The 14,852-nt window shown below is 44.3% G+C and overlaps 1 protein-coding gene across 1 annotated transcript in view; it reads right to left on the bottom strand.

The window, feature by feature from the left end:
- KCNH1 (potassium voltage-gated channel subfamily H member 1) overlaps positions 1–4,152 on the bottom strand; it is a 196,867-nt gene extending 192,715 nt beyond the window's left edge. The window contains exon 1 of the mRNA XM_068400769.1: positions 4,080–4,152. Coding sequence (XP_068256870.1) covers positions 4,080–4,152 — 73 coding nt within the window. The remainder of the gene's footprint in view (positions 1–4,079) is intronic.
- Positions 4,153–14,852: the final 10,700 nt, after the last annotated feature.

Here is a 14,852-nt window from a genome sequence, read left to right as displayed (position 1 = left end):
CTGCGTCTCCATACCATGCAGTAGACACAGCACTGTCAGGTTAAGGATTCTTTGCAAACATTTCATTTAAATGAACATTTTATTCAAGTGCAAAAGTATGAAAATAAAACTCAGTTTAGTTCTTCATTCTCTGTTACTTTCCTTTGTATTTCTCTCTGGCTGAACACAAAAACAGGTTTTTCAGTTTCAGAGCTGTTTATAATAAAGTTAATTTCTCTCCTAGGTCTCAAGCAATGGTACAAGGTTAGCATGCCCAGGTTGCAGAATGTTTATTGTACTGGGACTTTATAGTCTCCAATGGAAGTAATGCCATAAATCATGGAAATGTCTGTTATTCTCAGGATTTGTGACTGAAAGTGCTCTTTTTTCCATCTACAGGGAACTCACTGCATTCTCCATCAAAGGGTGAAGGTTTGCTTCCACACCTGACGTCTCCTTAGGGTGTTCCCAGGGGATTTAGCAAAAGCAAGACTAAATTCGCACAAGCCTTATACCCTCTAACCTTCCCTTCCTCCAACCTCCTCATTTTGTCAATAAATCAGAAAAGCATCTGTGACTTCCACTGAAATTCCAAAGCCACGTAAACACAGGACTTGCTTTTGTGATCCTTACACGCGCACAATTATCACGTACCTCAGTGAGAATTTCGAGCAAGGAAGGACTGCAGAATCTAGCTGGCATTTACATAAACTGAAAAGTATTTTTGCCTCCAGTTATTGATAAAGCATTAGAATATCACAAAGAATCTGTATTCTCTATCACATACTGCACCATTTGAATTGGGTGCCTTGGCCATGAACCAAGATTAACCATTATTGTTACAGTGCTTGTATACTGTGGGTGTATTACATTACCCGAGAAAAACATTAATATCACATTAGCAGCAACCACCAGGGGCTAGTGATTCTTTACATACTGCACTGTTTTACAGCATGGGCTCATTTTCTGTCCCATCAGGCATCCTGGTCTTTAAATATTTCAATGTTTCAAACAAATTTTGGTCAACCAAGCACTACGTGGAACATTTATTTTTCTAGCTCTACATGGCTAGTATAGAAACACAGCTTTTAAACATGAAATACAAGCTAAGCAGGATTATGGTGCCCCTCATTTCAAAAAGGAAAGAACCTTAAGTTCATCCAAAGGTGGTCTTGTGAGAAGAAATAACAGAGGATCAGATAAGGTCCACAGGTCTAGGTGGATGACTCTTTATATATTTTTTTCCTGTGTATGCTATCATAAGGCCACTCCACCCCAGGATGGGCTGAGAAATTCTCAATTCCTTCTTTACTCCAACATGTGGAGAGGAAATACTGTGCAGCTTCTAACCCTAGCATAGCTCTTTTGGCTGGCATTTAGTGCATGAGAACCTGCCTCAGTCGATTGGCAATCTAAGCAGCAGCTCTCGCCCTAATAACTCTAAAGGAGATGATTCAGATCAACAGAGTTTAAGGTGAGTCTTGCTGCAGATGGTGTGATATAAACATGAACAAAACACTAACCCTAACAGAAAAACCCTGAACTTGCATGCCTATGTACACTGCTATTACCTTTAGCCATTGAAGGTGCATAGCTTACCAGTCCCACATCTAATACAAAAGGCTGTCCAAAGAACTCCTTGTTAAACTACTGGTAAAAAATGGTATAATTAGTGCTGTCCTTAGAGCAATGCTTTCAAAAGAGGTTGCATGCCAATTTCTTTGTTATTACCATATGGCCTCTTTCACTGAGTTAATACCCCTGCCCCAAAATATAACACATAGCAAGAATGTGTTTTACTCAGTTCACCTGTGACTGTGGATGCACGTCATATACAAGTACCTTTAAGTGAAGCACTTATTCAGTATCTATTTCTGTTCTATGACCAAATTCCTCTCCTTTCAAAGGGGATCCTCCCCAAATTAGGAACATTCCTATACCTGCACCAACTCAGTATCTGTTGGCGCTACTTAACTTACTTACACGTGCCAGCAAATACAGTTTGACAGCAAGCCCAAGGTTTATTTGGCAAATCCCAAATGGCCTAGACAGATTCATTGTGGGTCACATTACTACCCATTCGAACGAAACCAGGAAGGGGGAGCCAAACCTCAAGCTTTATGGGCCCATTTAAGCACTTATCCTGTGGGCATCCCAAATCATCTCAAAAGCCAAGCAGGCAGGCCAAGATGAGACAAGTAACAAGGAACCTGCATGTTTCCCTACTGCCCCCACGCTGGCCAGCACAGCCCTGTCCAACAAAGAGAGAAAGGAGACTATCCTTGTCTCCTGAAGGAGATGGAGGTTAGAAGAGGTCCCACGTTAGAACTGATTCATACAGCATTCATATGTGACAGCATCACATTTACAGCAAAGCTGGACTGGGTTCAGCAACAACTAGAAGGCACATTACAGAAGAAATGGGCTTCTAAACCTGAGTCACTTCCCTAAGCTTCTCCTAATATGTCTGAACTGTGCCTCACTTCCTACCAGGCTTAATCTAAAAACTTGCATTGATTAGAGCCCTCAGGACTTGCTGAGCATTTGGAAATGGAGTGCTGCCATTTTACCTGTGCTGTCTAGCACCACGCTCTGTTATGACACCTTCTTAATAATGGGGGAAGAGAGGAAGAAACAGAGCATAGCTCCTGCTGCATGATTCCTCTCATCTCCAAACCTCAACTGATTTATTGCATCAAGGTTTTGGCACTGAAAGTTAAAAGAGAAAATGGGTTTTTAATGAAGAAAATAATCTACAAACTCAAGACAGTTTTGAGAAAAGCCTTAGATAACTGGTGTTGGAAGATTAGAGAAGCAGTCTGAATGTGATGAAGTGTAACATTTCATTTTTTAAAAAAAGAGGGAAAGATTCACTGTAAGAATGGTGAGTATTTTTTTCAGGAATGCAGCTTCCAAACCCTTCCCTTCTACAGGAAAGTTGCAGAGAGAAACAACCTATTAAAAGAGCCTCACAATTTTATGTGACAATATGGTCTTATCAAAGGCTATTTCTCCAATAATTTTGCCTAATTAAAAAAAAAGAAAATCATTCTTTGGAGAATTTGAGTTTTTAGCTGCTTATCAAGAGGGATAATTGTCTTTGCCTTATCAGAACAAAATTACTGTATTTTTAATTAATTAACTGGTCTTCAAAAGGAGCTTGATCCTGCATGTTCTCAATCATCCTACAAGTTCTTAGTCCCTTAAATAACCCCACTGAAGTCAAGGCAAGCATTAAAAATGGCAGAACTTGAGCTCAGAGCTTTCAAAAAATGCACATCCCCAGGTTTAAACAAATACATAAACCTCTGCATGGTCACAGGCTTAGTGAGGGAGCAGCTTTTGGTAAGTCCCTAAGTGAAAGAATCTGGATAACATTAATGCATATTTCCATGCAGTTGTGAAATGCGAGGCATTTTCCACTCCACGGTTTTCCAAGAGAAAGACCTGGTTACAGTGCACTAGGAAAAAAAAAATTATCTACCCTCAGCCCTCAAAATGGCAAACTCCCCTCACTTCTGACAAACCTCCCCTTCCAACTCCGGCAGGCAGCCCCCGCCGATCCCGCAGCACCGGGCTGTCCCTTCCCAGAGACCATCTTGAATCCCCGCACCGCCTCCCCGGCCCAAGCCGCCGTGCCCCCGCCGCCGCAGCCCCCGCCGAGCGCCGGACCCCACCGCTGGCCCGACCCCCGTCTCCCCCCCGTGCGGGTCAGGCCCCGGCGCTGCCCCCGGCTCGCCCCTCGGGCGCGGATCTCGCCCCGCACCGGGCACTGCCCGGCCGGCAGGTCTACCCGTGCGCCCCGCCGTGCCGGCGCACCTGCAGCCGGGGCCCCGCCAGGAGGCGGCCGCCCCGCTGCCCGGGCCGGGGGCTTCCCGCAGGACTTGGGGGGCGCGGCCGGCCGGCGGCACCGACTTCGGCCCCGGCACCTGGATGCGCCGCTTCAGCGGAACCGCCTGGGAGCAGCCGGGGCTCAATGCCCCTCCGCCCGGGGCTGCCCCCGCCAAGGAAGCGGCAGGCTGCTTCGCCCCGGGGGGAGCTCACCCTCAGCCCCAGGGCGCGGGCGGCTGCGCCTCCCTGCCGCCCCGGTCCCCCCTTACCGTTAGACCTTCGCACGATGTTCTCCAGAAACGTGTTCTGAGGCGCCACCAGCCCTCGCCTTCCCCCGGCCATAGTCGCTCTGCGGGAGCGCGGCGCAGAGGCTTCTCTCAGGGCCGCGCCGACCCGCGCTCTGCCGCGCCGCTCTCCGCCCGCCCCGCACGCCTCATGCCTCCGCCGGGACCGGCACGGCTGTGCGGCATCACCCTCCCGCCGCCTCCCGCGCACCGCAGCCCCGCGGCCGCCGCCGCCGCCGGACCTCCCCGCAGCGCCCCCTGCCGGGCGCCGCCGCCGCGCGCCTCCGTGCCTCAAGGCCGGTGCTGCAGCGCCATCGTCTGGGGGCGGCGCGGCGCTCGCTGAGGGGCGGCCGGCCGCGGGGCATGGAGCCCGCCCGCCCCGGGGGCTCGGAGCCGCGCCCCGCCACCGGCACCGCTCACGGCTGCGCCTCAGCGGGGGCGCGCGAGGGGCCGGCTCCCCAGCGGCAGCGGAGCGGGGCAAGGCGGCGTCCCTGAGAGGGCTCTGCCCGTCAGGGGCAGGTGGCGCTTCACGGCGTCCTCGCCACGCGCCCAGGGGCGGCAGCGGCGGGGCCCGGCCCCTCACCGGTGCGCCCCGGGGGCTGAGGAATTCCGAGCGCTTTAAAACCACTCACAGACCCATGGCGACAGCTCTCCGAGAGGTACCTGCGCCTCCCGGGAGGTGCCGCTGCCTCCCGGCCCCGGTGGGACGCCGCCGCGAAACACCGGAGGCTCCGCTGGCAGCCCCCCGGCTGGCTGCGGGCGCTGGCCGCCACCGCCCCGGCTCGCGTTTCACGCTTTCCTATGATGATTGGTACTTAGTATTATGTGGTCAAACTGATTAACAGCTCAGTGGAAGCAGTGAGATAAACTGTTTAAATATAACCTTTGACAGGTCTTAAACTCTCTGAAATATTTAATTTACAATGGTTTTTCATTCGGGGATTAAACGACTTTGTTCTTTCCCCTTTACTAATTTATCAGTAAATGGAAAATACTCAGATCTCTTCAATCCAAAAGGCAGATTTTCTTGCAGGCATTGGCATTTCCTTGCTGTAATGCCTTGTTCAGTGCAGCACCTTCGGGCTCCGCATCTCAGGGCATAGTCGAGACATGAGCATGTTTCCACATGATCACATGTATGGAGGAAGCCTATTTCTCGCAACAGGAGCAAATAAAGCACAGCAAAGATCACGGTCCACATCACTCAGGCTTTTTAAGTGCTAGCAGGGCTCCCACAGAGTTTTGGCGCTGCCCAGCTAGCTCTCTCCCAGGTAACACTTGGGCCAGGGCTACAGCAAAGCCAGGAATCACAGCCAGGTTCAGCGTGGCCACGCACATGGTCCAATTCGGCTACAGGGTGGCCTGTGGCTGTGATCGAAAGGCGACTGTATGCACGTGCTGCTGCGAAAGCCCGATCTCCCTGCTGCCCACCTGCTGCATCCCACACCATTCTTGAGCGACCAGACACACGCTATGTACTGTGAAAAGTTAAAGGGTGGAGGCAGGTGACAACATTGTTGCAGCAGGAGCTACAGATCGAGTCCCAGAGCGTCCTAGTGTCAGCAGCCCCTCACACAGCAGAGACCTGGGTGACTCCTAAAACCCCAGAAGGGCCCAGCCCTGCTGCCAGGCATATGAAGTAGCTGTGCCATGGAAACGGGTTTTAAACAGGTCATGAACTGTATACTGGCCATCCCTGGGTTTGCTGCCAGAGAGACAGGTTAGGAGAGAAAGATCAAGCACCCGAAGTTGCAAAAAGGCTACAAATTCTCCCTGAAATGTTGTTAATTTTGAAAAATCCCATGGAAGCATTTATTTTTATCTTTACACATCTAAATCTATTCCCAAGTACTGTACATATGAAGACCTCAGGTTATTTAGTTCCTGCTAGCTTCAGAAGTACAGGCCAAACCCGAAGAGACCTTAAACTCTCTGGCAATTTCCCCAGAGAAATTGTAACTGTAACCTTTGACACTGAATTTACACAACTGCTAACAAGCAAGAGTGAGGGTTTGAAAAACTGGGATCTGGAAGACTGTTTCGTTATTCCTATAAGCCACTGTGCCAGAGGGCTAGATAAGTGCATTGCTATCTTAGCTTCTGCTGGGCTCTGCAGGAATATCTAAGTCTTGGAGACATCTGGCAGCTGGCATACGTTACAGAAACTTTGAGGCCTTTAAAGAAAAAAAGATTTTAAACTGAATCAGCAAGTACACAGAAGTGGGAGCAAGGGGACACAGTGCAAAAAAGAAAAGCCATATTTTTTCTGGAACTCCATGAAGTGCGGGCTGGCTGCAGTTGGTATTGCATTGTGCGGTCCAGTCTCTGATTATCTATCTCTGATTAATTTTTCAGAGCACCATGCTTAATCCTACAAGTTCCATGTCAAAGGTACCGTTTTAATGAGGTTGGGGTTTACATCTACCTTGTAACATTGCAAATGAACAAAATGTTACAGCAAATGGAAGATTTCTCCTTTATCTTCTAGCTCTTTCAGACTTTCTCTCCATTGCAAAATATGATTCCTGGTGGTGATATGAATTTTTCATCAGTAGTGCAGAGGGACACTGTGTTAATGTTTCACTGTGTTTATTTTGAATTCTATACTCATTTTACTGCCATTACTGGTAAACTTTGCAAATGATACAAAGCTGGAAGCAAAGCCCCACTTGAAGCAGCACACATACACTATCTGACTTCATTATTAGATGGTTACCTGTCCCCACCTATCATTTTTTTGGAAAGTTGAAAACTGGAATTGCTTAATTTGCTTGTTTGCTAAAGCCTATTGGACAGAACTTAATACCTAACACTTCCACTTAAGGCTAATAAAAAAAGTCATAGTTTGCTATAGAGGACATTCAGCTGTATTTTATTATGCTGCTCTTTCAGCCTGTTGTTTTTTCATGAAGAAGGCCCTAGGTCAGGACTTGTAGTATGCCAGTGACCGTCCCTTGGCTGCAGAGCCTTAAGCTACTGTTCCACAGTCACTTTGAGCAGCTGCTGCTGCAGAAAGGACAGATTTGCCTTCATCTAAACTGTGCATATTTGTCACCCCACTTGAACTGAAAACCAGCCTGAAAAGAAACCCAGCACTGGTGGTGAAGGAGGAAAGGCAGCTGAGACACCTACCTCCCTTTTTGGCAGCAGCCTGTATTTATGCCAACCCATTTATTAACATGACCGTGACTTCCAGTGTTGACAAACACAAATGTGTTGAAAACTCTATCATCAGTAAAAATATTAGTTCCAGGCACTAATTTGTGTGAATGTCACTAAGCCTCATAGTATCTATGAAATAAAAACGTTGGAATAGGACAGAGCTCCTTTCCTTCATATCATCACAAGGTTCACTCCTGAGAGATACTATTGTAACTTCCTTTAAAATCTTCCCCTTAGTCAGCCATACAGCGTCTCTAGGTAATCTGTGCCAACACCTAACACATCTCATAGAAAGCTTTTCCTAAAATATAGCTAAGTCATCTGGTCTTTAATGCTAGTAAAAACTCTTCCTTCTGCGGACACAAAAATCACCAACGCTTTTGCAAGTTTTCAAAAGCCTGAAGGGTTGCTGTAATGCTCCTCTGCCCGCTCTTGCTGCCTCTCAGTCTGAACAAACCCAGTTTGTTTGCTTCCAAAGTTGCACAATACTTTTGCTGTCAGACTCTGCCAGTTCTTTGAGACTTGTCATTTCGCTTTCACAGCATCAAATCAGTAAAGAAACACAGAGGTTAGGGAAGTCTCATGTGCTCAAAATTTAATTAATTTATATTAAAAAGCACTGTTTTTATTCAAGGCCTTTTTGATTTCTACCCTGTTTTGTGCACTACCTTTTGTTCTTTGTAAAATAAGTTCTTTGTAAAAAATAAACTGTCAAAAAACAGAATCATAATAACACAAAGTTATAACAAACTACCACTAACCCTGAAAATAAAAAGAACGTTCAATCTTTAAATTCAGTTCCATTTGTATACTACCATATGGCTTTTGCTAAACTGTCAAAATAAAATTGATATGATAACAAATCACAGAAAGTAATGTACAAGTTACTTGCCATATAGACACTAAACAAAAAAAGGAAATTCTGAATTCAAACTATGATGGACAATGATAATTTTATTTTTATTTTTTTACATTAAAATCAATAAAGCAGTTATTATTCTACAAATTCTTAGCCCCAGAAGTTTGCAGGCTAAGGCCCCCATCTAAGTACACACATCCGTGAATACTTAGTTGATTGTGAGTAACATTATTTGTTATCTTATGGAAAAAGCAATGAGAAACAGAAGTCGGACCTTAAAAATAAGGTGACTCCATAGTTCAACAAGTACACTCACGTCTATCAAAAGGAAAGAATTTCGGAAAACTGAACTTACTGAAATTGTTCAATTTATTTCTACCACTCGTTTTCACCAAAATGCTCCAGACATTGGCAAGCTTTAGCCTGAGGTTCCTAAAGGTCCAATTATTTATGCGGTCTAAAATTAAAGGAAACTTTAACTCAAAGAAATATCCAGTCGCACAGCAGACTGTAGACCTAAGAACTGGGGAATATTAGTATTCCCAAATAGCCATAACAAATTTGTCAAAAAATAAATATGGACACTTTTCCAGTTTTGGAATTACCAAATTTCCTCCAGACTTTTTATGGGTAACAAGTATGGAAAAATAACTAAAAATTCCTATGTTCTGAATGGAAGAAAAAAAAAATCAGAATAGAACTGATGAGAGAGTACACAGCCAGTCTTTCCAGTCTTTTATTTATCCATCTAACATTTGGAGTGTGGGCTAATGGGGAAGAACTGTTCCTTCTTAGAACTACTCAAAAGGGCACAGAAAAATTTCCCCCACACATCTCAATTAGGACACCAGCTACTATCACCATTCTCCTCACTGCTGGTGTCCCTACCCAACCCCCTTGGCTCAACCCTGTCCTGCCCTGCCCATGGTCTCTCCCAGTCTCAGAGCAGAGGCAGTGACCCACTGAAATGTTATTACTCAGAGAAAAAGAAATCAACCACAGTTTCTTTGGTTCCAGGTCTGGTAGGTTTTTCTGTTAACATTTTTATTGTGTACTTCAGTTGGCTTCATTTTTTCCCTGTGTCTAGGTCAATATAAAACAAGGCAACATAAAGCAACTCAGGTATAGCTTGCTTCAATTCTAACGGAAAGCAGGGGCCCCCACTAAGTAATTGTAATAAATATTTTTATTTGCATGCCCTGTCCACAATAAAGCTAGGAACCCACAGTTCTGCCTGACAGTTTTTTGCTAAATAGCAAGCAGCACTGCAGGCTGTATTACTGAGCTAAGTTATTGACTGCATTTTTATCTCCCAACTGTGGTCCAGTAGTCCCTGATTTAACAATATAGAAAAGCTACTTTTAATCCTACATTTTCATCATATGCTGTACAAAGAATAAAAACAAAAACTAGCTATTTTAGGCCCAGATTTGGGAAAATAACTCCTAGTTAGGAATATGCTTGTGCTAGCTAGAAGGTCTTCCATCTCTTTTTTTTTCCCTACTTTGGCCCTAAAACATCCCCTTTTAGCCACTGCCCTTGATCTAAACCACGTGATTAGCTTTCTGAACAAACCTTGGATTCTACTATACAGCAGTTTCCAACAATGTAATAATAAAAAGAAGAATTCCTAAAAAATATGGAGTCAGACTCCCCATATTATAATACGTAGCCTAAACTCTGTAGTTTAATTTAAAATTTAATGAAATATAACAAGGGCAAGTGTAGAGTCCTGCATCTGGGCAAGAACAACCCCATGTACCAGTACAAGTTGGGGGCACACCTGTTGGAGACCAGTGTAGGGGAAAGGGACCTGGGGGTCCTAGTGGACAACAGGATGACCATGAGCCAGCAGTGTGCCCTTGTGGCCAAGAAGGCCAATGGCATCCTGGGGTGTATTAGAAGGGGTGTGGTCAGCAGGTCGAGAGAGGTTCTCCTCCCCCTCTACTCTGCCCTCGTGAGGCCGCATCTGGAATATTGTGTCCAGTTCTGGGCCCCTCAGTTCAAGAAGGACAGGGAACTGCTAGAGAGAGTCCAGCGCAGAGCCACAAAGATGATTAAGGGAGTGGAACATCTCCCTTATGAGGAGAGGCTGAGGGAGCTGGGTCTCTTTAGCTTAGAGAAGAGGAGACTGAGGGGTGACCTCATTAATGTTTATAAATATGTAAAGGGCAAGTGTCAAGAGGATGGAGCCAGGCTCTTCTCAGTGACATCCCTTGACAGGACAAGGGGCAATGGGTGCAAGCTGGAACACAGGAGGTTCCACTTAAATTTGAGGAAAAACTTCTTTACAGTGAGGGTAACTGAACACTGGAACAGGCTGCCCAGAGAGGTTGTGGAGTCTGCTTCTCTGGAGACATTCAAAACCCGCCTGGACGCGTTCCTGTGTGATATGGTCTAGGCAATCCTGCCCCGGCAGGGGGATTGGACTAGATGATCTTTCGAGGTCCCTTCCAATCCCTAACATTCTGTGATTCTGTGATTCTGTGATTATGGCATCTGCCCCAAAATGAGTTCCTCTGTAGACTTTGCTGTTCATAACTGTCAGGATTGAAGTACTGAACAAGATGGATGCTAGTACTAACCCATTACTCGAGTTCTTGGACAAGCCTTCCTACAGTGCAACACACACTGCAAAATAAATAGAGTGCAAAGTCCTAATATTCCCAGCTTCATTCAACATATCAACCACCAACACCATACAACACAGCCTAAGTCTCAAATTTTGGCAAAGGTTTCAGAAGAGCGTGATTTCATCAGCTGGTAGCAGGTGAAACAACAACAGAAAAGTGTTTCCAACGGCTGAAGTCCTTACACTTCTCAAAGAAACTGCAACATTATTTTCTCCGTTTCCCAAGAATAAGTTACTGACTGTCCTTACACAGACAGTCTACACTCTATGATGCTAACTAAATTGCAAGAGAATTCCATCCAGATTTGGAGAGCAGATAGATAGCTCTTGAAGCCTTTAACTGGAAGACAGAACTACAAAAAGAAAGCAAACAAAAAAAATTCTCAAATCTCAGTTGGGGGATATTAACAGTAGCAAGTCTGTTAGTGAATGTTTTATTGCTGTATTTCACTGCCCAGATATAGAACAAATTTTTACTGATTTATGCCTTAATAAAACATTAATAGAAACAATAGAAATAGAAATTAAACCTGAATAGAAATAGAATTCAGAAATACTAGTAAGTGCCCAGCTTAAGACTGATGGCTTAATTTTCCAGAGCTGTAGAAAACCCACAGCTTCCATCACCTTCCACTGGTTCCACTAAAACATGGAGTCTTTGGAAAATGCAAGAATGTTGCATGGAACACAGCAACCACCATCAGTGTGAAAGAACTAGTAAGTCTCACTCCGTCCACTCTAAGCCTTCCACTTACCACCCAGCAGGCTGAGTTGCGTTCAATATAAAAGAAACACAGTACTTGACAGATGCCACCTATATATTTTCCAGCAGAGGAGTGAACAGAGTCCAAGCAGTGTAATTTATCTGAAAATTACCTTGATTCCAGGCATGCTTTTCTTCATGTGTTTATGAAGACAAAGAGCATACTTTTCTTTAGGAGACATTCATACCAAAGGAAATTATAAATCTTCAAATTAAAGCAAGAGTTTCTAGGCTGGATATTGCCAAAAGAGTTCATGGTCATCCCCTTTTCTTTGTTTCACTCAACACGTTGTACATTTGTAACTTTTCTGAAGCAGCAACACAAATTAATTTGACCTGTTTCTAAAAAGATACAGATTTCAAATGGTATAAAGTGACATTCCCAAGCCAGGGAACTGTCAAAATGCTCTTTCCAAAAAAGCAGAAAGCATAGAACTGTCACCATAAGATAAAAAGGCCAAACACGTGACCTGCAGTACTTTTCATGAGCTAGAAATTTCATAAGGAAGATGGACATAACATACAAGGTAGACATGGAGGCGCTGAAGCACATCCAAATAGCAGCAACAAAGCTGGTGAAGGGTCTAGAGCACAAGTCCTGTGAGGGGCAGCTGAGGGAACTGGGGTTGTTCAGTCTACAGAAAAGGAGGCTGAGGGGAGACCTTGTCATTCTCTACAACTACCTGAAAGGAGGTTGTAGTGAGGTGGGTGTCAGTCTCTTCTCCCAGGTAACAAGTGATAGGACGAGAAGAAACAGCCTCGAGTTGTGCCGGGGGAGGTTTAGACTGGATATTAGGAAAAATCTATTCACCAAAAGGGTTGTTAAACATTGGACCAGGCTGCCCAGGGAAGTAGTGGAGTCACCATCCTTGAAGGTATTTAAAAAACGTGTAGATGTGGTGCTTAGGGACATGGTTTAGTGGTGGACTTGGCAGTGCTCGGTTAACGGTTGGACTCGATGATCTTAAAGGTCTCTTCCAACCTAAATGATTCCATAGTAATATAGGCATGTGAAACCATCTAGTGTTTTAAGAAATTATTTTGCTCTGAATAAACAGTCTTTGCTTTCCCATAGCTCTCCACTCAACTCTTAATACTATCATCATTCCTCACTGCAAAATAGTAATAATGAATTGCAGATGTCCACAGTCTAAGAGCCTGATTTTAACCAGCAAACTCCAAGAACCTGCTCTAACAAAGATGATTGCAAGAGGCCTCCAACCTGTGTGGAGCAACCTCAGAAGTCATGCAAGTTTGAAGCAGTTAATTCATGGACAGGCAAAGCTGTTTCCCTTTGAGCTTCTATTTCTACTAAAGCCTTTCAGGAACTCTGCTAAAAGGCAGAAGCAACTGCCTTCCTTGTTTGCAAGCTCTCCATTCCTTAATTCCCCTCCTCTCTGTTGCAATCCACTTTCCACTCCAGGAATCCCTCCCCTCCTGCCCAAATACAACCGTTCCCCTCAAAACTATGACTCTGAGAAGTAAGTTTTCATAAGAAATGCATAACCTCCAAGAATGAAAAACTGGCAGGCTCATAAAAAGATCTTTAGACTGGCCCAAGTCATACCTTCTGAATGCATTGGTTACGCTGCTGTCCTCTATGGCTTATGTTTAGAAAGAAAGATTAAGAATAAGGATATATATGGTAATATTAGTCTAAGCTAATTCCTTATATGTAGTGTCTACAACAAATGCAGGACAAATCTCACAAACAACAGTCTACTTCAGCATACAACATCTAATCCAGGAGCACCCAGACACTGAATGTGACAGAGGAACTACGGGGTGGGGGGTGGGGGGGGAGAGGTGGGGGGGGGGGAAAGACGACTTCCATACAAGAGAAGGCATATTCCAAGGCAAGTCAACTTTTAAGATTGCATGGGGAAAAAACTCACTACACTCATTTGCTAATACTTAAGTGCTTGACTTGGTGAACCTATGCTCTTTTAATGTAACCTCTGAGATGTAGTTTTAACAGTAGCCACACGAATAACAGAAACAAGAAGGGGCAAACTCTTATGGCAATTCTCCCAATCATAGTGACAAGGAATCTTTCTTCATTTCAGGCGATTACCTTCACAACACTTGTAACAACTAAGCATGCCTGAAAACTTTAATAGCTTATTAAACTTTCCAGGGGCTTTATCACTTAAGAGACATATGCAGTCATAGTGCTGCACATCCTCACATCCTTAGAAAATACTCAGTTATAGAAGAACTAAAATAACAAAAGCCCAATTTCCTGCAAGTTTTCTTATTGATTTTGCAACTAAAAACTGCAAATGTTGAAGATTTTCCTGTGGTTCTGGTATTTGAGAGTGCTTTCTCTTATGTGAATTCTTTTATGTACATTAAAATGTGAGATCCCATTACAGCCTTTTTTCCTCAATTCCTGAGGCACCTGCAGGTAGCCAACCACCTTCACTTCTACCTTCTCCTTACTAGTCTTTTTTTCCAACCCTTGGAGGGAGAGAACAGCGAGCATACAGGAGTCAGATCTTCTTTTCTCCCATTTTGATGGTCAGCTGCCAAAAGCCGTAACAAAAACAGTCCTCCAAAGAACGCAATATTCCCAGAGCAGAAAAAAGTCTTGACAGTATTTTTCTGCTGTATTCTAGGAAGCACATGTAAATCAGAGGTTTTTCAGAAGTATAGAATTTGACCATCTTGGGCTAATTTCAAGACAAGTATCAAACAACAGCACCCTGCAAACATGGCAAACTACAACATGTTACAATCCTACTGTAAAGTAACAGGGACTCTTAGTAGTCACAAGTAGGGACACAAGTCATCATCTTTCCTTAACCTCACTGTAAGAAAGCAGCTCTACCATTCTAGCTAGCACTCCTCAATGAATCAATCGATAAACCAACCAACCTGGGGCAGACAGCTTCCAGGGCAAAGTTTGGGAAGAATGGCTGAGATGTGACAAAGTATAACAGATTGTATCAGATAGCCTTAGTTGGAACATGAGACTTGACTACAATATAGAGCAATGGTAACTGTAACAGTTAAGTTTATACTTTTTTCCTACATCAGGAAACCAGACTGCCAAGTTACCACTGCATCATTAAAAATACCTTTAACACATATTTGAAGTATAGCCACAACGACATTAAAGGTATCTGCAGAGAAACAAACCAGACTAACTCATCACCAGATTGAGTAACAAGACTGTTACCACATTGTAACTCTGCCTCCATCTGCAGCCAGCCTCAGCCGTTTTGTTCTCTTAAAACCTGGATATTTTGATACGAACACCTCAGGTGACACCTGAGCACTTGGTAACACACTAGAATTACGCTAAATATATAAATAAAAATAAATAAATCGTTTTGCACA

The sequence above is a fragment of the Nyctibius grandis genome, chromosome 1 (assembly GCF_013368605.1).
Source record: "Nyctibius grandis isolate bNycGra1 chromosome 1, bNycGra1.pri, whole genome shotgun sequence".
Lineage (NCBI taxonomy): Eukaryota > Metazoa > Chordata > Aves > Nyctibiiformes > Nyctibiidae > Nyctibius > Nyctibius grandis.
Note: the sequence above shows the minus strand (reverse complement) of the source record. Positions and strands in the feature narration are given on the sequence as shown.